General features: G+C 35.0%; 3 protein-coding genes across 3 annotated transcripts; 1 reads left to right on the top strand and 2 right to left on the bottom strand.

The window, feature by feature from the left end:
- Positions 1-3,971, bottom strand: LOC137952807 (beta-glucosidase 6). Its single transcript, XM_068799880.1, has 13 exons — positions 3,831-3,971; positions 3,195-3,261; positions 2,642-2,700; positions 2,279-2,354; positions 2,096-2,167; positions 1,910-1,997; positions 1,518-1,773; positions 1,300-1,415; positions 953-1,170; positions 834-865; positions 631-733; positions 385-493; positions 1-212 (listed from the first exon to the last, which is right to left on the bottom strand). Exons 1-13 carry the CDS (start codon positions 3,969-3,971, stop codon positions 35-37), a joined length of 1,515 nt encoding a protein of 504 aa, XP_068655981.1. The 3' UTR covers positions 1-34.
- Positions 3,972-10,466: 6,495 nt separating this feature from the next.
- Positions 10,467-14,805, bottom strand: LOC137953381 (uncharacterized). Its single transcript, XM_068800753.1, has 3 exons — positions 14,426-14,805; positions 11,116-11,223; positions 10,467-11,030 (listed from the first exon to the last, which is right to left on the bottom strand). The coding sequence occupies exons 1-3, from the start codon at positions 14,735-14,737 to the stop codon at positions 10,719-10,721; spliced, it is 732 nt and encodes a 243-aa protein (XP_068656854.1). The 5' UTR covers positions 14,738-14,805; the 3' UTR covers positions 10,467-10,718.
- Positions 14,806-19,800: 4,995 nt separating this feature from the next.
- On the top strand, positions 19,801-20,622 carry LOC137952917 (expansin-A23-like). Its single transcript, XM_068800028.1, has 2 exons — positions 19,801-19,954; positions 20,027-20,622. The coding sequence occupies exons 1-2, from the start codon at positions 19,828-19,830 to the stop codon at positions 20,617-20,619; spliced, it is 720 nt and encodes a 239-aa protein (XP_068656129.1). The 5' UTR covers positions 19,801-19,827; the 3' UTR covers positions 20,620-20,622.
- The last annotated feature ends 5,222 nt before the right edge of the window (positions 20,623-25,844 follow it).

Consider the following 25,844-nt stretch of genomic DNA (forward strand, 5'->3'; position numbering starts at 1 on the left):
TATTTCCTGCAAGTGGCCTTGACTTCCATATCAATCAAATAGTAGCATTCAAGAAATTTTTGAACCATTGAACAGAATTCTTAGGGTATCTCTTGAGCTTGTCCTTGTAGTCTACAAAATAGAGACCAAATCTGGAAGTGTACCCTGCTGCCCACTCCCAATTATCCAAAAGAGACCATACAAAATAGCCTCTTACATCACACCCATCTTCTCTGCAATATGAAAATTATTAATAAGAGAAATCATTCCAATGATCAACACAAGTATTCTACTTGTTGTCAACCTAACACAAGCCTACCCCTTTCCAAAAGTTAACATTAAATGCAAGAAAAATGACCCTCTTGACCATAAAACTTGTTCTGGAGAAAAAATTGAGGAAGTTACCTGATAGAAGCCAGTAAGTTTGAGAGATACCCACTGTGATATTTTATCCTCTTCTCATCTTTGAGAGCATCCTTGACCGAGATAAATGGGTTGTTTGGATCATCCATTCCTGAACAGATATAAGATGACAAAATTGAAGATGTATAAAAATCAACATTCCCTCTAGCCTCAGTGAACAGATGAAACTAGTATAAAGATTTTCACAAAAAATTAGTTCACTCATCCCCTGAACAAACACAAAATTACCATTTTCTGTTATGAAGGCTGGTGGATTTCCATACTTGACTTTGATGTAATTCATCAAGCTTCTTATTCCTTCAGGTACAATGTACAACCAAATTGAAGATGCCTGAAATTCAACATTCCCGCTGATCTCCGTAAACAAACAATTATTCGTATATAAAATTAACACTTTCTGCATATAGTAAGTGTTTCCTCATGAAACGTACCTTGTCACCAATAGCCTTTCCATTTTTAAAAGCTACAGTCAAACCAAAATTTCAGTTAGTTGATGACCTCCTAGAGATCCTCAGGGGAAAAAAATACACAAAAAATCCAGCAAACTTACGTAGGGTAATTGAACCAGAATCACCCAGGGTATCATTAAGTAGAACACCTATTATATTTGTTGATTTAGCATAGTAAGTTGTGTAGTGATTCACACCAACAAAATCCAAGGATCCCTTGACCAATGCAGCCTCTGCAGCAGAGAAACTTGGCAGCCGATTCCCTACTCTTTTCCTCATTGAACTAGGGTAATCTCCAAAGAACAAGGGGTCCATAAACCTATTGTTTGCAAAGAATACAAAAAGTAACAGGCATGAGAAAAACACCCAGAGAAAAAGGTAGTGCAGAACAACTCCCCACTCTAATGACAAAGAGAATGAAAAGTCATAGATGGTTAAATGGCTCTACCATCCAAACTGAAAATCTTGAGCTCTCTGAGCAGCATCAATGTCTTCAGGAGAGTTTGAAGCGGGTTCATACCACATGACATCTAATGAAATCCCCACCAATCCCTTCTGAACAGTCTATTCAGCCATGAGAATTAAGTCAGGGAATCCATTTTTTAGAGTCTAAAATACACTACTCAAATTCTTCCATTTGAGAAAAAAACCTTCTGCATTGGGTACCTTATACTTCTTCCTGTAAATGTCCATGACTTTAGCATGAGAAAGAAGCACATTGTGAGCGACAATATAAGGTTCAGTCGCTGAATTTCCGGCTCGGCAGAAAAGATGAAGAAGAACAGAGCACCTTCCTGGTGCTTGAAGACCCACATCATAGCCTTGGATTGCAAATGTGTGAGGCTCATTGAAGGTAATCCAGTGCTTCACCCTATCTCCAAAGTTCTGAAAACAAGTTTCAGCGTAGACAGCAAAGTCATTTCTACAAAAAGGTAGAAGGCGTCTTCAGTAGTAAACCAAAGTCGCAGAGAATCAAGAAACAAGATAGAAGAAGATAATAAACACTAAAATTGTCAAAACATGTTAACAGCATTTCTTATAAAAAATAAGAATTTTACATGATCTGGGGGTCGAGCCATCCTTTGTATTTGTCCTGTAAAGCTTGAGGCAGGTCCCAGTGATAAAGGGTTACGTATGGTTGGATACCTGAGAATCAACACCAAAAAAAAAAAAAAAAAACTTCAAAACCCAATTCGACGATCTAGAAATTGAATTCTTCCAAGATGTCTGAGAGTCTCGTTTACCTTTAGCCAGTAAGGCGTTTATCAGTTTATTATAATAATCAATCCCAGCATCGTTGATTTTCCCAGTCCCGTCTAATATACAAGCACACGTTTATCAGTATTTCTCATTTACAGAACCATAACCTAGATTTTCTTTTCTACTGCTGCAAATTTATCAACAGGGCATCGGATTTTAATTCTTACCTGGGAAAATACGAGACCAAGCAATGGAAAATCGATACGCATCCATTCCCATGTCAGCCATAAGCTGCACATCTTCCTATTATAACAGCAAATTTTTTTTACTGTGAGTACTGTGGAGACCGTGGAATTCAAACTGATACCAGATCTATTTTCAAAAAACAAATAAATTTAGAACCCTAAAAACTAGAAAGTATGTTACTACTTGGATCTTGCCTGGATCTCGCTCCATTATTACTTATCTTACTGTTTTCAGGATTTTCCATAAATAAAATGCTTCCATTATTAAACGAGGAGTGAGATACTAGAATATTTTCCGTGAAACTCATAATGGTAACAATGATATAAAAAGCTTAAATGGCTTACGGGATAGCGATGGTACTGATCCACTGTAACATCTGCATTGCTGAAATCTATCACCTTCCCTGCATTCCAAACATAATCATACATTAATCCAAATAAAGCCATTAAATAGGGAGATCAGAGTAACTCAGCAATGTTATAATAACCTATTTATTTCGTTACACCAATTTGAAGCAACAAAATCTAAGCAAAAAGTGGAGCTCAATGAAATAGTATTCTAGCTCCGATTTTTTGGAGTGTTCGATCCAACCAATGGTTGCTTAAAATAGAAAAAGTAAGTCTCTAGTTAAAAAATAACCCTAAAAGGCCCTGACTCCTCCAGAAACCGCCCGTCAGTGGCCGGGTCAGAGGATGAGCTGGACCGCTCTCCGGGTCCGAGGCTGCAACATCGGAACGTGGTTTCCACGCGTTCCTCGACGTTCACGAGCTTCTCTAAGCTCGCCGGATTTAATGGACGGCCGAGACCAAAAGAAGGGAGAATTTACTTCCGTCCCCTCCAGTACAGTGAGAGCCATTAACAAACAATGCAAGAGAACAACACTAATAAATTTATTACCAAAAGAATGGGCAAAAGTGTCCCACACTGTGCTTCCCCTCCCGTCTTCCTTCACTGCCCCTTCGTACTGGATTCAGATTCAGTCCAAAAGCAGCATTAAGTAAACAGATCGCAATAAATAAAGAGAAGTATTTATTATTATTGGGGAGATTTTTTTAGAAAATGCTGAGGGTTAACGAGTTCGTCCTAGTGGGGATTTAAAAAATTGGCACTGAATTTTGTTTGAGTGAATCAAATCGATAACTGTTCTTCTGGTTCAAAAGAAGCAGAATAATGAAGAGAAGAAAAGGTTTCGGAAAAAAATTTCTATGAGAAGGCAAAAGAATATATACAGGGAGAATCTTCACTGTTAAACTGACAGTGAAAGCTGTGTTTTGAATAAGTTAGTGAAGGGATGAAGAAGATTATTAACATAAATGGCATGAAAAATTCCTTAAGAGTAGAAGGCAAAGAAGGGATGGATATTTTCTCGTTTGGAGTACCAGGAAGGGGACCAAAAGGATGGAATTTGCCGTCTCCGAAAAGATTGCTCAGAACTGAGAGAAGACATTGTTGCGTTTTTCTTAATGCTCTCAAAGAAGGACAATGTTAAGTTTCTGTAGAAGAGAACAATAACAAAGATCAGTGAAGGCTCACCTGGTAAGCAGAAGAAGCAGTTCCGAAAACGAAGCCCTTTGGGAAACTACCCCTGTTGATCACTTGAGCATCCGAAACGAAGTTCTGGAACCCAGAAACAAGGATCAGAAATGCGACACAGAGTCCATTTCTCAATACCATATTGCTTCAACCCAGACGCAGAAATTGCAAGCAAGCAAGCAAGCAAGCAACAGAGAAAAGAAGAAAAACCAAAAAGTAATGGAATTAGCTAGTCTCGTAAGGTTTATATACAAATGAAAAGGACGAGACACGACAAGATGGAATTAGCTAGTCTCGTAAGGTTTATATACAAATGAAAAGGACGAGACACGACAAGATGGGATGGATTACGAAAACGATTATGGGATCCGAATGGGTCGTTGAGAGGATGAAAAGTCGTCTGCAACTGTAATCCTCTTTCACACGTTTTCATACCTCAAACAAAGAACACGACGAAGAAGAATAAGAAAAAAGGAGAAGAAGCGACAGCAGCATCAGCTGCAGCAACTCCTGCTTTCTCTATTCCCGATTCATACTTGTATTGCCATTTTTTAAGTTCTGTTTCCTGGTTTTAGTGCTTGCATTTTCTCATCATAATCTATATTTTTTTGAACGATTTCTCGAGAATTTATCGGAACGTGAGAAACTTGTGGGCGAGCTTTGATCCTCCTCAATGCCTAAAGGATTACTATTTCTCCATTTATGCTCTCCACCTGTAATATCGAGTGCAGAAGCCGCTAAAATCAACAGAAGACCACTAACTGTGAGAAGCCCGTGACAGGCCTCCTTGGCCACGCCTATAAGCATTCTTATAGTATTTCACAAAATCACTATTTGAGCTTATTTAAAGTCATTAATATCTAAGATTTAAAGCCTTATGCCCTTATTCATACAAAAACGAAGGGAATGAAAGAATTTTTTTTTAAGTGCTGCTTAAAATTTTGTACTCTATTGCTTTATGTTGTATTTTAGTCGAGTTCAATCGGGTTTAACCGGATCGATTTTATTAGAGTTTTGTAGATAGAAGAATCGGAAACTATCCCGATTAATGTTACCTAAATTGAATCAATTAAGGGTTTCTTTTTGCAAACAAATGTAAAAAATTTAGTAGGAAAGAATGGTTCAACTAGGATTATCTAGATTTTTGACTAGGGTTACCTAATCTAATTAATCAAGAATGTGTAAACGTATCGATTTGGAACTAAAAAACCGGTCTAAAGAACACGTTAACATAACGATTTTGGAATCAAGTCATTTTCTTGAACTAGTTTAAGCTAAATCATCTTAGCACGTAATTCATCTTCTCATACAAACCATGAGGCATCCGAATTAAGAATGCATGGGTGGTTGAGTTGAAGAAGACAAAAGTGGTGAATAGAGAAGTCGAATAAAGAAGAGAATAGAGACAAGAGAAGGGATTTCTTGGAGTGTAATTTTTTAACGTGGAAGCTAAGGAATGCTTATTCTAAACGAAGCATGAGTTGGTTAAGTTACCAAACTATTAGATGAGGTCAATGGACCGAATGGGAAGAAATGAATGAGTTCCAATTGCTTTAGGCAACAAGAAATGGCCTAGGGGTTTTAGGTTCTTCCCAAAATGACTACTCGGAGTTTAAGTCTTTAAGACAAGATATCTTCCTACAACTTCACCTTTTTTATGTGTGTCTCGTAAACTTTTTACTTTTTTTTTTGTTACTGTTAAGGAATAGTTTCACATAGATTAGTCAGTACAAAGATCTTGAGTTTATTAGTTTTATATATATAACTATTACATATAAAGATCAAAGAAAATAGGGTAGAGTAATCTTATCTCTAAAGAATTTGGTGATAGTGAGGTAGGGCCTTCTCCCCCGCAATGGAGTCGGGGACACTTATATATATATATATATATATATATATATATAAATAGATAGATAGATAAAGATCAAAGAAAATAGGGTAGAGTAATCTTATCTCTAAAGAATTTGGTGATAGTGAGGTAGGGCCTTGCATGGAGTCTAGATAGGCCCTTTTTGTTCTCTTACTTCCAATCAACCATGTAAACCCTACATTTTTTGTCTTGATCCTTGTTTTAGATATTTGAAAGAGAAGAGTAGGGCAATATGTCTCCCTTGTTGGTTTGTGTGCTTAAGGAATGCCTATACTAAAGACAAATTAAGATAATTTCGTACATAAAATCATGTTAAAGTTATAGAATTATAGTTGACAAAGATAATGAGATTAGGATAAGGATTAGGAGATAATATATGTTATTTCCAATTAATAAGCGATCAACGGAAAAATTACTCTCAGCTTCAAGATGTTGCAAAGAGGAGTGTAATGGAATTCTCTGATTCTAAATTGCAACCCTTTTGTCTTCTCTTTCAAGTCATGCCGGAATACGTAAGAGTGGGTAGAAGAAGAGGGATAAGAAATGGGATTGTGCAGGTTTTGGTTGGGAGAGTAGGATGAAGCACAATAGATAAAAGGGGTTATAAAGGTCTTCAATGGAGGTAAGGAGAAGGAACAACGACCTGAACAAAAGAGGAGGTGAAGATAGAAATTAGAAACTCCAGATGCAGTTAACTCGATTTAACTTGAAACTACTTCAGAGTAGGATGTAACAAACGAATTATGCACCCTCTACTTTTAAAAGCTAAAATTACAATCATTTCGAATGGATTGCTCATATAATTAGATACATAAGCAAATTGCAACTATGTGCAGCAATTGCCAGCCAAGAGATTTGGTAGGATTTTTGGTATGGTAAACCATAGTAGTACAAGCCAAGGGTTGCAACATCCATAAGAATGCACATTTTACAATAAGGTAATAATAGGAGACGCTTAAACACTGTTAGAAGATATAGGCAAGCTTGGGTGTCACTGATATAATTATCTTATAATCTTTATCCCCTATTCACTCTTCTAGGGTGAAAAGTATACTTATAATTTTTAAATATTTGGCATTTATAAATAGAGTTTAAAGGGAAAGAATAGGACATAAGTCCACAACCCTAATTCTCCTTCAAAATCTCCTCAACTTGGCTCACTATTCTCTCTCCTTTTCTTGGATGTCCCCTTTATTTTTCCTCTCCTCTTCTCTCTCCTTTACCGTAGATTGCGACCTATGAAATCCTGGAAATAGTATCAGAGTTATGATTTTCAGGACTCGAAAAGTTTAATTCTTTTTGTGTGATTAATCAAAAGATGCATGGGAAATAAGGCAATCACAGCTCTGCTGGTAAGTTTTTTGGTTATGTATGTTCTGTCTTATGGATGTACCTCTGTTCCGTTCATGCAAGCTTCAGAAGAAAACTTGAATAAGGAAGTTTTCAGTTTGGAAACGCCGTTCAAAAAGAACGAAGAAGGCTCTGTTTAATGAGAAGTTATATGCGAGAACTTGGTGGCTTATTAAATCTGGAACCAGCAACCATCGCTGTTCCGTTCTGGAATTCCTGAGCCTCTGCTAATCATCGTAACTGCTACAGATCATCGGTCTTTTTTTTTGGGTAGTTTCATAGCAGCAATTAGCTTTATGAGTTTCTGTTGATCTGAGGAAGATTCCTTGTTGCATTAAAAAAACAGTGATATATCTGAGAAGTTAAGCTCGGCACTGCCTTCTGAATTTGGCAACTTGAGTCCCTCTGAAAGAAGGAACCGATTGCTCTTCGAAAAGAGCCTAGGGCATGCACATGACTATCTACATCTCACCCCATTGCTAATTTTTTATCCACCCATTGGTTATCCCCATCTTGCTATCAGTTTCTTGCCTCTATTTTTTTTGTTGCTATTCTTTAGTCTTTTCAAGAGGCCCTACAACATCTAGGATAAAATACAACCATGGAAGAAGAGATAGCAACTCTTTATGAGAATCAAACGTGGTGACTTGTTCTCCTACCATCTTGAAAAAAACTGATGTGCTGTAAATGGGTATTCACTATCAAACATAATCAGAATGGTTCCATTGCCTGCCTTAAGGTCTGTCTCGTGGCTAAAGGCTATACTCAATCTTATGGGATTGATTGATTATGAGGAAATTTTTGTTCTTGTTACCATGCTCAACTCGGTATGTCTTTTATTATCTCTTACTGCTAACTCTCGATGGCCTGTTTTTTAGCTAGATGTAAAAATGTCTTCCTCAATAGCGATATTAAAGAGGAAATTTATATACAACAACCACCTCGATATGTGGTTGAAGAAGAAATGGTATACCGCCTACAAAAGTCCTATGATCTAAAACAATCTTCGCGAGCCTAGTTTGACAAGTTTAGTCAAGTTATGCTCCGCTACGGGTTCACAATGTGTTATGTGGACCGTTTCGTATTTATCAAACATACTGAGAAAGGTGTGGTACTACTTGTTGTGTACGTGTATGATATTATTTTGACAGGCAATGATATCGATAGCATCAATCAAGTCAAACACAAAATATGCAATGAATTCAAGACAAAAAACTTGGGACTCCTGAAGTACTTCAATGGTATTGAGGTTCTTCAGTCTAGGTATGATATTATCTTATCACATAAAAAATATGTTCTTGACTTGCTTAAAGAAACAAAAAAATGATGAGATGTCGCCCTATTGACACCCCTATGGAGACAAATACAAAATTATGAGCTGGCTCGGGAGAAGAAGTTGAAATGGGCAAGTAATAGGGGCTAGTTTGAAAACTTATTTATCTCACTATGACTAGACCAAATATTTCTTTTGTAGTCAGTGTGGTCAATCAATATATGCATAAAACCTTAGATGTCTCATTGGTAGGCATTGGAGAGGACTCTCAGGTACTTGAAAAAGGCACCAGAACAAAGACTTCTATATAAGTGTCATAGTCATTTCAATGTTGAAAGTTTTGCAAATGCAAATTAGGTTAGATCACCGGATAATAGAAAATCTATTTTAGGATACTATACTCTAGTTGGAAGCAATCTTGTTACATAGAGGAATAAAACACAAAATGTAGTTGTAAAGTTTAGTATAAAAGCAGAATACAGAGTCATGACACATGCGGTAAACAAGATTCTATGAATTAAATCTCTTCTAGCAGAGTTGGGATTCCACAAAGAAGGCTCAATAAAACTCCATTGTGAATCAAATTGCAATCCACGTTATCTCCAACCTAGTCTTCAATGTGAGAACTAAAAATATTGAGGTGGACTATCACTTTGTGAGAGATGTTGCAAGCAAGAATTATAAGTCTTAAATATGTCTCAACCCACAGACAACTTGCTGATATAATCACAAAGTCAGTCAATTTTTAAGGTTTTCTCCACTGCACCACTGCATGTACTAAGTTGGGGATATAAGATGTTTTTTCAATACTAGCTTAAGGGGGAGTGTTAGAAGATATAAATAAACTTAGGTGTCATTGATGTAATTATCTTATGACCTTTGTCCCCAATTCACTCCTTATAGGTGAAATGTATACTTGTAATTTTTAAATATTTGGCATCTATAAATACAACTTAAAGGAGAGGGTTAGGACATAAGTTGTTGGAAGACATCTCAAAGGGGCATTAAGGTAAATACCTTCTCTACATCAAAGAGATGGCAACAAGTGTAAATTAGAGACTTTCTCATAAGGATGACACAAGGGAGTAATTAAAGAAGATGATGTATGTCTACTTATGTCTTTTCCATTTGAGAGTTTGTAGCCCTAATGACAATGTAATCATTGGAACCTTCCTCCAACTATAAATAGAGACTCAAGGCAAGAGGTAAATCATTAAGTGTCCCCTCTTCTTTCTCAAATTCGTCTTCACACTTTTTTGTCAAACCCTGTCTCTTTCTCTGTCTCCTTCTCCTTAACCGTTCCTCTCACCTTTCTCTTCTATTCCTTCTTATTCTCCTTTTCTTCTTCTCTTCTTTTTCTTTCTCTCCTCTTCCACCCTCTTGGTCGAATACCTTATCATGGGATCCTAAATCTAACATAAATCCATGACCTTAATTCTCTTTTAAACTCTCCTCAACGTGCTCACCTTCCTCTCTCCTTTTCTTGGACATCCCCTTTCTTTTTCCTCTCCTCTTCTCTTCTTCTTCTTCTTTCTTCTCTCCTTTACCACCTATGGAATCCTGAAAATCAACAAACACCAATGTCCTACTCTATGAACCCTAGCTTATATAGATAAAAGAGAGAAATTTACCTAAATTAGCTAACAAGTTGCTAGTGGTGTTGAGTGTGAGTCAACCAGGTTTGACTTGTAAGATCATCAATAGCAATCAAATTCAATAGGACTGTTAATAATACATAAAAATGACATTCATGCATATAGAGAGGGAAGGGAGTTTTCCCTCTCTCTATTATATACAAAAGAGAGGGCTGGGACTCCTCTTGAACCTCTGAAAAGGAAAAATTATAAAAACTGGTAAACTTTACCTTGTTCCAGAGTGAAACCAACTAATTTCAGATACAAGTACCAAACATCTTTAGAGTTAGTCACCACCTGATTTGACATCTATTGTTGCTCTAAACAGAGGAAATAGGCAGGTCGTAGTCACACGGACTAGATCAGATTTTTCTTTTTTGAAATAAAAAAGCTATTCAGAATGGAAAATATTAAAGGTTCCTGAGCGTGAAGAAAAAGAACCATGAATAAAACAATTTTTTTATGCAATCAAGAATAACACAATTTAGTAGTGCAAGCATAAAAGCCTGTCAACAGAAATTAATGATGGATACACAACGAAGTAGTTCAATCTCGGTTTAATACACAGATTTACAGAAGAACATTTCTGAAATGGAAAATTATGAAACTCTGTGAAATTTTTCAGAAAATAAGAAAACAGAATCTAAGGAAAGAAAGGTGAAGTTGTACAAGAGCATCTCATGTTAAATAGCAAAGAAAAGCATCTTATGTTAAGTAGTAACAACAACGTCCTGCAAGAGTAGCAGGACATAATCAGCCATCTAGAAGAAGCTGTTGTACTGGGAGGTGAGTGAGTCCTTGAGATTTGAATAGAGGCCATAGAGAGAATATTGCCTGAGATTGGAGACCTCATACCATGAGTTAAGGACTGATAGATGCTTATCTGTACCCGAGAAGGCCAACTGAATGCCAAGGCTGCAGTCAACTGACCCACCCTTGTGCTTACAGTCAGAGGTCTTGATACCACAGTCTACCTTGTTAAGGCAAACAAAATTCGACTTCCCAGAGCAGGAAGCACATCCATCTCTCTTCCAGTACAGATTCTGCAATGTACCTTTATGAAACTCAAGAACCTAGACAGAAAAAGGTGAAAAGGATGAAAGACACAATAAAAGAAATATCCGAATGGGAAAAATATCTGATCACACCACTGATTACCAGAGTGAAACTTGTGATGGTGTAGGTGTCATTTGCAACAAAGTTTGGAACGGATCTTGCAGCGTATTTGCGACCAGCAAATGCTACCATGTAACCTCCAGACCTTTCCTGGGTTTTATTTTAACAAAAGCAAAGGAATGTCAAAATAGATGTAGAGACACGACAACACACAAACATTTTAAAAAATCGTCCGTAGTCAACATTTACACCAGTTGGCCAATCCAACCCTTTCTGAACACCCTTTTTCATGTGGTTGTTCATTTCGTTGCTTCTATAGGACTAACCCAAAACAGTATCTTTTTTTTTTTCTTTTAATCAAACATCGATCAAACTTGTTCATATAACTCATAATACACAACCTTCTTTTGATCCAAGGGGATTAAATCTCCAAAAAATGGGTCTACATGGCATTAATAGGGGATAAAATATGCTACAAGGGAGTCATTCTGGGTCCTTCAGTCAGTCCTTTTCTAAGCTAGCTTATTTAAAAAAATAGAAAAACACACCCAGTAGAGAAAATCAGACCTAACTACTCAGACATGCAAGCATGCTCTCTGAGATAAGATATACACACGAAAACACATGACACTTTACATTCAAGACATACAATTTACAACGTTCCAGATGTGACCACTGAGCCAAGATTCCCATCCACAGATTGTCAAAATACTTCAACCTTAAAAAATAACAGATATACCAGCTTATGTACCAGACCTGCTTCCATGCAGCTCAAGTAAAAGAATAAATAGACAGAAAGGCAATACTGCAGATAAAAAAGGCATAAGCTTCTTAACTACAAAACATGGTCAAAGTTCTACACAACATAATCTTCCAGTTAAAATAACAAGTTTCTGACTTTGAAGTTGCACATTAACAGCTCCAAAGTAGGGCCTCCACAGACTACTCAACCTTGATGCATCTTTTTACCACATCATAGTAATGCGAGCAAACCATGTCTGCTGCTAGCACTGATAATAGTGTCTAGCAAGATCGCTTAAATCACGTGCAATTCTTCAAGGTTCTCCAAATCATGCACAACCTTATAATGGAGCCCGAGATCTTGATACCATATAACAAGCCAGACATAAAACGCAACAATCTCCCAACGGCACACACTTTCTTACAAGTAGTTCTTTTTTTATTTACTTTGAAGTTTCCAAATAAAATTTATATTTAGAAACTTTTCAATAAAGTGAGTTACTTGATATTTAGCTTAAAGCAAACAAAGTTTCATACCCCCCCTGCACAAATTGGAAAAAAATGCACTGATAAACAAGCTTTTGAACGCTTGAAATTTCTAGAAGCTTGGACAAAATCTTCCTTAATGTTGGAAAAGTGTAACCCTTGAACCCATGTTGTCTCTAGAAACAAGAATGTGCTCATTTTAATGGGTATCTCTGCATGCTAATTCCGATTCTTTATTTTTTTTTTTATTTCAACAAGTTTGTTTTTTATAAGAAAGCACAGAGTGGCAGGGGGTTAGGGGGGTCAGGGCACTTGAAAAGTAGATCACCCAGCAAAATGGAAAGTGAATTCTACAACGATCTACTTTCCATAAAGAATGAATTTTTAGTGTTAGATTAACTTTATGACGTGTAAAAGGAATTCATTAATAAATTATTTTGGTATGAAAAGACTAAGAAAAAAAGTACTCAAGTAATTATTAGCTACTCCGGATTATAAAATAAATTTTTTAATATGATGACATAAATTTAAATTTATCTAAATTATTAGTTTATTAATTAAATAAGACGACAATAAATTAAATTAATAATTACTTTATTTATTCAAATAACTAAGCAATGGTAAATAATTATGAACTTTCTAAGTAATTTGATTAAATAATTCTAAATAATATGTGCTATATACATAATAATCATAAACTAATATATCTATTTACTCAAAATAAAATAATAAATACTCATAAATTAATTAAATTATCAAGATTAAAGTTACTAATTTAAACACTATTTATGTTATTTAAGTAGTTAATAAAAATTACACATAATTAAAATAATACGTACAATTTTATTCATAAGTATTTTTAAAATCAAAGATAAAAATAATTAATTTATAAAGTAAATATATAATTAAATAATAAAAAAAACGGGGGAGAAAGACCTTCCCCTGAAAGGGAATAGCGACGACAAGAGAGGAGGGCTGCCTCCTCCCTTCGTCAACATCCTGTTGTCATCCCGTTTGTTGGCGTGAGATCCTCCAAAGGAGGACTTCTTCCTCTGGAGCAGTCTTCCAGATCCATAAAAACGGAGGAAGAAGTCCCTAGAGGTATCGGAGCAATTAGGATAAATAACTATAATTTAGTGTATAAATACCGATGTAAAGCGATAAAATGATTGAAATAAAAAGAGAAAGATTTCACCGAAAGTTAACAAAATCCAAAGACTAGTTGGCAGACATTCTTACAAGAGCAATATGCGGCAAAAACTTCTACAACTCACTTGGCAATTTGGGTATAAGAGATCTACACGCACCAACTTGAGGGGGACTATTAACATGAAATCCTCCAGAGGAGGACTTTTTCCTCTGGAGCGGTCTTCCAGATCCGTAAAAACACAACAAGTCCTAAGAGGTATCCAAGCAATTAGGATAAATAAATGTAATTTAGTGTATAAAAACCGATGTAAATCGATGAAATGATTGAAATAAAGAGAAAGCTTTTACCAAAAGTTAACACCCTTCCGGTGACAAGAAGCCACAGTGGGAGTAGGATGCCCTCCCTCACCCCATTTGTGTTAAAAAAATAAAGAGAAGAAGAAAGAGAAAGGAGGAGGAAGAGGAAGAAACAAGAAAGAAATAATGAAGGGGAAGATGGAATGGCAAGTCGATTCAGGTGGAATTTCAGATTCTATCATTTTGTAAAACAACGGGTGATCTACTTTCCGTATATAAAGTGAATTTCACTCCAACTTATCACGCGTACTACCGTGATTTTGTGACTCAAATAAAGGGGATATTCACATCCCACTCTCACTTTCAAACTTCACTTTACAGGGGCTTAAACAATCAGACCAGAACTTCACTTTACAGGGGCTTAAACAATCAGACCAGATAAACACAAAAACCTATTCCAGTTTCAAATGCAGCAATTCAATCTCTAGATTAAGAAATGAAATAAGAGAGCGAAATATTTTACCATCAGTCGAAAAACGAAACCCTAAGTCAACGAATGTATTAAACCCCAAATTGTTTCAGGAGGGGAAAAAAGGAAAAAAATTAATTCACAAGGTAAAATAATATAAAAATAAAAATTGGAAAGGAAGGGAGAGTACGGGAAAAGAGGAACACATACGGGAGCGAATTGGGAGGTTGTATTGATTGTAAGCAGAGTGATCTCATCAACTTTAGGCCGGAAAACAGCAAGCTGAGCACTGCCGGTAAGACTGAGCTGCCGATCGCAGGGCGAGAGCTGCACCTGACCGTTGAAGAAGGAAGTTCGCGGCGCAAACGTGATGCCAAAAGTAAACCCATCAGATCGCTGGATCTTCGCGTCCGCACAAGGACTGTAAACGTTGTTCGAATTCGAAGCCCCCATTACCACCACCACCGTCGCCATGACCAGCGCAGTCACCATCAGCCTTGCCGCCATGGCCGGTTCACCCATTTCTCTCTCTCTCCCCTTCTCTGCTCTCTTTTTGAACTCAATGGGCAATCTTGGTTGAGGGAAGAAGGTACCTCTCCCGGTGGCTTAGACAACAATCAAGCGGATCGGACCGGTTCCAACAGAGAACCCGTCTCTTTGTTCCCTATTACCTATTCTTTGTAGTAGGTATTTATTAATTTTATATAATATATTCTAGTCACGTAATTAGTATATTAATTTATAATGAATTTTAATAGTTAATTGGTTAATTATCTAATTAATATAATTAATTAAACAATTAGGTTTATTTATTATATTCCCTTATGTTATTTTTTAATTTTTATTAATTTTATATAATTTATTCTAGTCACACGTAATTAGTATGTTAATTTATATTGAATTGTAATCATTAATTGGTTAATTATCCAATTTATAAAATTAATTAAACCATTATTTTTATTTATTATATTCCCTCATGCTATTTTTTAATTTTTAATAATTTTATATAATATATTCTAGTCACGTAATTAGTATATTAATTTATAATGAATTTTAATCGTTAATTGGTTAATTATCCAATTGCTATAATTAATTAAACTATTAGGTTTATTTATTATATTCACTTATGTTATTTTTTAATTTTTATTAATTTTATATAATTTATTCATGTCACACGTAATTATTGTTTTAATTTATAATAAACTATAATCATTAATTGGTTTAACTATCCAATTGTTATAATTAAATAAACCATTATGTTTATTTATTATATTTCCTTATGTTATTTTTAAATTTTTTATTAATTTTATATAATTTATTGTAGTCACACGTAATTATTGTTTTAATTTATAATAAACTATAATCATTTATTTAGAAAAGGGCACTGAAATCTGTTTTCCAGCCACTTCAACTAGCCTGGACTAACACCCAAACATGAGTTGAAGTGGAAGCAATTCATTTCAATTCAATTTTCCACTTCATTGTGGACTAACCCCCCCTTAATGTGAAATTGGCTTCGGGTCGGTTCTTTGAATTGTTAGAGGTTGTGACAAGTAGGGTCCAGTTGACAACCCGGACCAGGGTGACAGTATGGACCATAGCAAGTGCGTGTATTGTTTAGGAAAATTTACGAATTAGATATTAAATATTGCTAAATCTACAATTCATATATGAAAGATGATATATTCACCGGTTAGAGTCTTTACAATGAAAATTCTTCTATTTCAATCCTACAACTATCTTTTAACATAGGATTATGATAGTGCTTAATATAATATTTCGAGTAACATACTTATTATTTATTGTTTAATATAGTATCATAGTAGTGTATAATATAATATTTTATTATAAAGTATTATAATTATTTTTTGGAAAAAGAAGTCTTACATTAGGCCGAAAACAAGGAGGATTTTTTTTTTATATATAATGGAATATATGTTATGTAATGTTATAATCACATTTTATGAGAGTTGTAGGTTGAAAACAGGGGCATTTTCATCCTAAAGACTATAAATCGTAAAAAATATTATCTTTGCTCTAGGACATGTATAATACTAGTAAACCATTTTTTATTTTAAAATATAATAAATAATTTAATAATAATAAAGATTACAAACACAAATTTTTTATACTCGACGGTAAGATTATATTTTATAATTTATTTAAAATACTTATCTTTTAGTGGGTTCTATAGATGTACATGACTTTCAGAAAATAAATTAAAAAATATATATTGAAGTGGAGTTCTTGAGAATTATACAATAAAAATAACGATAATTCTAAGTAACTTGAATCTGCTACACAATTGTTGTTTTACATTTAAAAGAATGCAACCTTATTTAATAGCATGTCCTTAACAATGATGTAAATGCTAACCATATGTTGGAATTTTCGGAGAAAAAATAATTCTCAATTGAGTATAATGATTCTCTATTTATGATAGAGAGAATACATAGAATCTGAGTTCAATTAAACTACTAGTAATGTCATAGTTACACCCCAATAGAGAACAACTCGTAAAGATAAATCTTAGAATACTTAAAGAAATCTAACATAAATATAAGTCTAAATAATACTAAAATTCTTCCTCATTTGAAGCTTCTTCCCATGAAACTCATATTAGACTCTACCACATTCATTCTTTCTTAGTGAGACTCCGTTTGATGATAGTCATATAAGACTCGTCCATATTTGTTCTTCAACACTCTGCTTTAAGCTAAAGTTTGTAATTTCAGCTTGCAAAGAAAAAGACTCTTTGTCCTTGATGCAAATTATTCATTTTATGTTCTCCCCTAGGATGGTCTAGTGACATAAAGTTTACCACAACATGTGGAAAAAATACCTATTTCATTGCACTTATTTTACTTCTCCCTTTCAAGTTGGGGTCTTTTTTTTTTTTTTTCAAAAGGCTTAGCTTGCACAAAATAAATACTGTTAAAGAATAGTCTCACATGGATTAGTCAGCACAAAGATCTTGAGTTTATTAGTTGGCAAAAAGACTTCTTCAGCTGGCTATTCATTTTGTGATGGGCCTTGGAACCAACTTCACTTGGTATCAGAGCAGGTACTCATATGTGAGACTATTCCTTAACAGTCTCACTCATGTGTAGACCCTTTTTTGTGGTTTGTGAAGTCGGGTTCAAGGCCCATCCCGAAATGACTAGCCAACTTAAGGAGTCTCTTTCCCAACTAATAAACTCAAGATCTTTTTTCTCACTAATCCATGTGGGACTATTACTTAACTCTCCCCCTCACGTGTAAACTTCGGTGGAAGATACTTATCTCTAAATACACTTTTCCTAAACCAATAAAAAATAAAGAAGAAATAAAAAGAGAGAAGGATTTAAGCTTTAGGATACGTATAACTCTCCCTCTCCCGTTTTCCCTTCTTTCACTTTTCCCCTCACCCCTCAAAAATGCCAAAAAAGAAGAAAAGAATCTCTCTCTCTCTCTCTCTCTCTCTCTCTCTCTCTCTCTCTCTCCCCCCTAACAACACCATGGAAAAAAAACCTAAAATTAGTGGCGATAGGGATAATCGTCAATCGGTTTTGTCTGGAGTGGTAGAACAAGGAGAGTTGTGTGGGAGAAAAGAGGGAAGGGAAGGAAGAAATATGGACGCACAAGTGTAAAATTAAAAGTCTTATCTATAAAAAAATATTATAAAAAATATAAATATTTTTTTAATAAATTTCTTATTTTAATTTAATGACCGACTTATCTTCTCTTGTCTATATACAGTGAAAATTTGTAAAACTTCTCTTCTCTCCATCCATGATTTCTCTTTTATCTTTCCTTATTATAAAGTTTAGGGAAATTTTCATGTATAACACTCTTAAGTGCCTTATTTCAAATGTGGACAAATTGTAAAGTAATATTCAAATTTCTATAAAAACCATATATAACGGTGGATACAATTAACTTTTATTTATAGTAAAATTAGATTAATAAAAGTATATTTTTTTTTTGAAAATGATCAGGGGCCTTACAACCCTCTTTGTACTCTTTCCCTTCCTCTATGCAATGATCAGGGGAGAAAGTCATCCACTGACCTTTTCTTTAAATACAAATAATGTAATTAACCTTTCATAACATAATAAATGTAGTATCAATGTGTCTGTAACTTTTCCATTAATGTTTTGCAAAGGTCCCAGTGGCCAAATAAAATTTAGTTATTGGCTGGTCTTATTTATAAGTTTAGTATTTAAGAGGCTACATTTAAAAATGCAACAATTGCATTTGAAACTTAACCAAATTTCTACATTCTTTAATCTTGTATATAATTTTGTGAATTTGTGTGTGTGTATATATATATAAAGGGCTAATCCAATACAAAAAAACCTTTGGTGCGAAACATGGGTGACACTATCTCAGCCGTCCGATAATGACATGGCTAAGATAGCTGTTTTGCATGTTTTACACCAAATAGCTTTTCGTATTGGATCAGCCGTGTATATATACATACACATATATAGACAGATCTATAAAGAGGGTTGGTCCAATACGAAAAACCATTTGGTGTAAAACATGTGAAACGGCTATTTCAGTCGTCGGATCATGATCAACAACTATCTCAACCGTCCGATCAAGATCTAATGGTTGAGATAGCTGTTTCGCACCAAAAGATTTTTTGTATTGGATCAGCCATGTAGATATAAATGTTAACGAGAAATTGAAACAGGATATACATTTTTATTCTTCTCATTCATCTCTACACTTCTCAGGCTCTCTTTCTCTAATGGCAAACCTAATGAGCTGTTCGGGTCGTCTACGCACAAGCCTAATTTGGCTGGTAAAGAACGAAAACTGGTATTGTCCGAACCTCTGTCAGTCAGTAGCTGTTATCTTCCATTCTTGGTGATCGGATTTCTCTGTCTGCTCCTCTTCCGGCAAGCCGAGATTTCAAACACTTCCCCCCGATCCCTATCAATCACCTCGCTCTGAACAGTCGTCTCAAGGCCGTAGCCTTGGTCGAAGAAGTTGCTATACCGACAAGCTCTCTGTGCTGCAGCAGATGAACAACAATAGAGCATTAGCATTGGTAAACCAACCTATTGAATGCATTCAGATCCTTGATAAGAACGCGGAGAAGAAACTTGAAGGGCTGAGACAAATGCACTACTCGTCAAATTTAGAACGACTTCTGGTTAGGGAAAATAATGAAAAAATGCATTCAGATGCTTATACGATAAGAAGAGATGCGTCTCGGGAATTCTCCGAGGGTAAAATCATACTTGTAACAAGTACGCGAGGATAGTGAAGAGATTTGTGGTTGTAATTTACTAAGATGAGCAGTGATTAATGCTAGTTTGACTCAAATGTGCTGGTTCTCGCAGGTATTTTAGCTGTTCATCAATTCCGCATGAACGACAAAAGTGTTACAAGGGGAAGGTTGTTAACGTTCAGAGAGAGAAAATAAGTTGGACAGCAAATTCAGATGGAATATAATAAAGAACTCAAAAGACTTCATGCTGAGGTTTCCAAGTCTGAACCTACCTGCAACTGCTGTAAATAGCTAATAGATGGTAACAAAAAAGGACTTCGGTTTGCCTCCCTGGATCTGGTTATGTATAAATGACCATGAAACGAAGCTTGGGAGACCAAATACAGCAGACATGGCTACTATTTGTTATACTGTAACCATAGCTTCCATGGCCCTTTTCTTTGCCGGAGTGTTTGGAGAAGGTGGATGGGAAACTGCCACTGCAACGTTCTACGGTGATATTGGTGGAGGGACGAGTGGTACCAAATTTGCCCCAGGTACTCATTAAAACTGAAGCATTGCTTAGTTCTAATCCATTTCCTTGCTTTCAGGGGGTGCATGCGGCTATGGAGATCCAGTGAAAGAAGGTTATGGTGTAGAAACCACAGCACTGAGCTCATCCCTGTACAACAATGGCGAAGCATGTGGTGCCTGCTTTGAGGTCCAATGCTACAACACCCCTCACTGGTGCCAGCACGGCTCCGTTCATGTCACAGCAACAAACCTCTGCCCTCCTGGCGGTGTCTGTTCTCCTCCCAACAAGCATTTTGATCTGTCCGAACCCATGTTTAGAAAAATCGCGAAAATTGAAGCCGGGATCATCAATGTTCAGTACCGGCGGGTTCCCTGTGTGAAGACCGGCGGTGTCAAGTTCGAGCTTAAGGGTAACCCTAGCTTTTTGCTGGTGCTAATCTACAATGTTGGTGGTACTGGTGACATTTCTAGTGTTAATATCAAGGGTTCTAAAACAGGTTGGCTGCCGATGATGCGCAACTGGGGTGAGAATTGGCAGATTAATGCAAGTTTTTTAGGTCAAAGTTTGTCTTTCCAAGTCAAAACCAGTGATGGGAAGATGGTTCAGTCTGATAATGTCGCACCTTCTAATTGGCAATTCGGCCAGACATATGAAGGAAAACAGTTTTAAGTATCCTCGCAATCATTTACTTTGCATAAATTGTAATAAAAAGAAAGGGACATTTAGGTTTTTACCCAACTTTTTAAACAAATAGATAAATGATGAATTTTTGAAATTATTTAGGAAAATACCCCAACTTTGACCGGTCAACTACACATATATACAGTCAAAAGTAACACGTAGACTTTGACCGATTACGTGTCACCATGTCATCATACCATATTAGCTCTTATCATCTTCCTGAAACATCATGACCCATGTAAGATGCCACATCATTAAATGACATAAAAACCCTTAGTTTAAAATATAACATGGCAAACCACATCATCATCGATTTAAAATATTTATAAATTGAAAAAATTATTAAAAAATAAATAAATTAATTAAAAGTTCTTACTCTTACCTATTTAACACAATTTATTATCGATTTAGAATATTTAATAATTAAAAATTATAAAAAATTTATATTAGTTTTAAAATAAAATTTACATGTTTTATTATTTTATATTTAAAATAAAAAAATAATATAAGATAGCAGCCAGTAGTGGGGACTAGAGGTGGCAGGAGCAAGCACAACGAGAGGGGTGAGATGTGAGGAGAGCAGAGAGATCGAGCTATGGTAGGAGAGCGCCAGGAGTTGTGGCAACAACAATGGGGAGCGGGCACGACGAGAAGGCGAGAAGGCGAGAGGAGAGGAGTGAGATAGAGTGGTGGCAGCTGGCACAGCGAGAGGGTGAGAGTAGAGGAGAGAGATCAAGCGGTAAGAGAGAGAGAACCAAAAAAAATAAGAAGGGAAACGAAGGCTTATGTGGTGCGAATGACATGGCATGATGATGTGTTAAAGTATTTAATGACATGGCATCTTACATGGGTGATGACATGTCAATTGTCTTGTTGTTCGACTCACAAGGTGATGATGTGGCATGATGACATGGTAACACGTAGTCCGTCAAAGCTTGCTTGTCACTTTTGACTATACACATGTGCAATTGATTGGTCAAAGTTGGGTATTTTCCTAAATAAGTTTAAAATTTTGTCATTTATCTAATTATATTTAAAAAATTGGGTAAAAAAAATAAAAGTCTCAAAGTAAAACGATAAGAGTTGTGATTAATGCTAATTTGACTCAAATGTGTAGGTTTTTTCTGGTATTTTAGCTGTTCATCACTCCTTTATGAATGACAAAAAGTGTTAAAAGGGGAAGGAGTTTAAACTTCAAGAGAGACGAATAAATTGGACCTCAGATTTGGATGGTATATAATAGTGTATTCAAGACAAAGAGTTCTAGGTTAGGATGTTGTAAATAGATAAACTGATGATTAGGCTGGATCATGGGTCTAGTATTTAAGAGATGGTCACAAAAAAAGTTAAATGGCCTTGTCTCGCTGATAAATTTTATGAGACTAAAAAGGAAAAAAATGTAAAAGTTCTCATAGGACAAGTTTGATAAAGGTCATAATATTACCTATGCATAATGATTCATGATACAAATGAGGAATCATTGACCATTGTGCATTTGACTGCTCAGCTAGAAGATCAAAGTTAAATGGGGTGAAGCAAATTTGAATTCCCAAAAGAAGCCTAAATTCATTTCTAATTGTCGAGACAATGAAACAAAAACAAAATTTGGGTATGCAAAGTCACTTGATCGTCGAGTGAGGAGTGCAGATAGAAATATATAATTGGTATTCATGTCAATTTGGAGATTCTTAGATGAAACTTGGTTTTGAGGATTGATTCAATGATAATTTTATTATCTAACCTCATATACCAATGTTTGACTAGTTTATGTAGACTTGGAATTTCTATGAAAATCAAAATCTTATATAAACTAGCACTTTGGTAATCACCGGCTTAAGGACATTAGGTTATTGATGCATTCCCTACCTTTCGATGGATTCAAACGAGAATTCATAATTATGTATCTGGTTTTTGGATTGTCTAGATATCATAATAAGTCACTCTTGGATTTTATTTTCTACTTTATGGTATTAGTGGCTGGATTTGCTCTAAAATTTCTAGCATCCATGTTCATAAATAGGATAAATAATACTTTGGTCAGTCCCATAATCAATCGAACCAAAGTAGCCTTATGTGACTTTCTATGAATCAAATTAGTTACCCAAGAATCTCTAATTTCTAACTTTGGTGCAAATCAGCCTACCATTTTTATCCAAATAATCTTCTAATCTATGAATCAAATTAGTTACCCAAGAATCTCTATTTTCTAACTTTGGTGAAAATAAGCCTGGTATTTTTATCCAAAAAATATTATAATCCACACTCCAAGATAGTTGCAATACTTTCATCAATTAGCCTAAAAATAAATTGGATTGATTTAGAGTGTGCTAAGACATGTGAAAGAAAACAAGGTTATCACAACCAAGGGTTTAAGTTAAATGTCAGAAGTTGGTTTCAACTTAGTTAAAAATTGATAGATTAGATAAATTTGAAGCCTTAAGCTTAAATTGTTAACTCTATAACTCTTACTACTACTTATGTGAATTTTTTTTATTCAGAACACATTTGAAAACTAGATCCTTAGTCATAAGTTCAAACTTAGAATATAGTTATACAAACAACAAAGTGAATTTAATCAGCAGTTCATAAATTTAGTCACTTTGTCGACATGAGCTTAATTCACAATCATTGAATTTCTACTCGTGCAAGTCATAATGTTTGAATATACTTGTGTAGACTATAAGTATACGTTATTTATTTTCGTTGAATTAGAATAGAGACACATTAAGGGAAAAGTTAGTATGTTGGAGAAATAAAACTCATGAAATTTGTGCCTCTACACAAAATTAATATGACTAATGTGATAGAAATGGATTATAACCAAACTATAAGATAATTTGAAATTTTTTTAAGGTCCTACTACCGTTTCATGATAATAATATAAGACTCGTCCATATTTGTTCTCCAACACTCTGCCTTGAGTTAAAGTTTTTAATTTCAACTTGCAAAAAAAAAGACTCTTAGTCCTTGATGCAAATTATTCATTTTATGTTCGCCCCTTGGATGTTCTAGTGACATAAAGTTTCCCACAACATGTGGGAAAATACCTATTTCATTGCACTTATTTTACTTCTTTTACTTCTCTATGTCAAGTTGGGGTCTCTCTTTTTTTTCAAAAGGCTTAGGTTGTACAAAATAGTCTCACATGGATAAGTCAGTACAAAGATCTTGAGTTTATTAGTTAGAAAAAAAAATTCTTCAGTTGGCTAGTCATTTTGTGATGGGCCTTGGAACCAACTTCACTTGGTATCAGAGCAGGTACTCATATGTGAGACTATTTCTCAACAGTCCCCCTCATGTGTAGCCCATTTTTTGTGGTTTGTGAAGTCGGGTTCAAGGCCCATCCCGAAATGACTAGCCAACTTAAGGAGTCTCTTTGCCAACTAATAAACTCAAGATCTTTATACTGACTAATCCATGTGGGACTATTACTTAACTCTCCCTCTCCCCTTTGCCCTTCTTTCTCTTTTCCTCTCACCCCGCAAAAGAGCCAAAAAAGAAGAAAATAATCTCTCTCTCTCTCTCTCTCTCTCTCTCTCTCTCTCTCTCTCTCTCTCTCTCTCTCTCTCTCTCTCTCTCTCTCTCTCTCTCTTCGTTCCCCCCTAACAACACCATGGAAAAAAAACCTAAAATTAGTGGCGATAGGGAGAATCGTCAATCAGTTTTGTCTGGAGTTGTAAAACAGGGAGAATTGTGTGGGAGAAAAGAGGGAAGGGAAGAAATAAGGGCACACAAGTGTAAAATTAAAAAACTTATCTACAAAAAATATATATATATTTGGTAAATATCATCTTTCCAATTGGCAAAACACCTAGTAGAAAAATCACTCATCAATAATCCCATATTTTAAGGGAGTTTTTCTTTCTGTGAAAAATATTTCAAAAAAAGGAATTTTTGTCGGTAAAAAGAGTCTCTTGGGGTAGGAAGCTGTTAGCATATGGAAACTTCTGATAGCATATTTTCTCTTTTGAGATGGAATATTTTTTTAATGGAAATTTGGTCGTTCTTCTGTAGCTAAAGATGCATTTCATAGGCAGAAAAATTCATCAGTACTTTTTTTCTCAATGGCATGACTAGAATCTAATTTCTTTCAAGTCATAAATCTTACATGTGTTATATTATTACTAAGTGTGCATGGTATGCCACATTAACACTCCATATCAAGTTAGAGATACACTTTAGTAGAGACAAAATATATATGGGTTTTGGGCTTTGTAATAAAGAATAATTCAACAGTTTGAAACACAAGATTCATTACCAAAATGAATCACATGCAAGAAGAGCCAAGCCAAGCAAAAACTATAACCAAGTTCCTTTGTCCTTTTACTCTACCAAAAGTCAATTTTATGTAATTCACAAGTGGCAACTCTCATGATCCAACTTGAAGGGAAGTGAATGACCTATAATTAATCGAGCTCTCAAAAATTCTTTCATTCTCATTTGAGAGTTAGACCCATACTCATGTACTAGTTTTGGAATTCATAAAAAATATATTACGAAAAATATAAATAAATTACTTATTTTAATTTAATGACCGACTTATCTTCTCTTGTCTATATAAAGTGAAAATTTGTAAAACTTAGCACTTGCTGAATTTTTCTCTCCCTCTCTCCATCCATGACATCTCCTTTATCTTTCCTCGCTATAAAGTTTAGGGAAATTTTCATGTATAACCCTCTTAAGTGCCTTATTTTCAAATGTGAACAAATTGTAAAGTAATATTCAAATTTCTATAAAAAGTATATAACGGTGGATACAATTAACATTTATTTATATTAAAATTATATTAAGGAAAATATTTTTTTTTAAATGATACTCTGCCTTAAAACCCTCATTGTACCCTTTCCCTTCCTCCATGCAATGATCAGGGGAGAAAGTCATCCTTTGGCCTTTCCTTTAAATACAAATAATGTAATTAACCTTTCATAAAATATTAAATGTAGTATAATGTGTCTCTAACTTTTCCATTAATGTTTTGCAAAGGTGAGGTCCCAATAGCCAAATAAAATTTAGTAATTAGCTGGTCTTATTTATAAGTTTAGTATTTAAAGAAGGTTGCTTTTGAAACTTACCCAAAATTCTACATTCTTTAATCTAGTATATAATTTTTTGAATTTGTGTATATATATACAAAGGCTGATCCAATATGAAAAACTATTTGGTGTGAAACAAGTGTAATACTATCTCTGTCGTCGCATGATCAACAACTATCT

The sequence above is a fragment of the Aristolochia californica genome, unplaced genomic scaffold (genome assembly GCF_029961685.1).
Source record: "Aristolochia californica isolate CCGP_79_NKW_82.1479 unplaced genomic scaffold, dmAriCali1.0.hap1 SCAF_16, whole genome shotgun sequence".
NCBI lineage: Eukaryota > Viridiplantae > Streptophyta > Magnoliopsida > Piperales > Aristolochiaceae > Aristolochia > Aristolochia californica.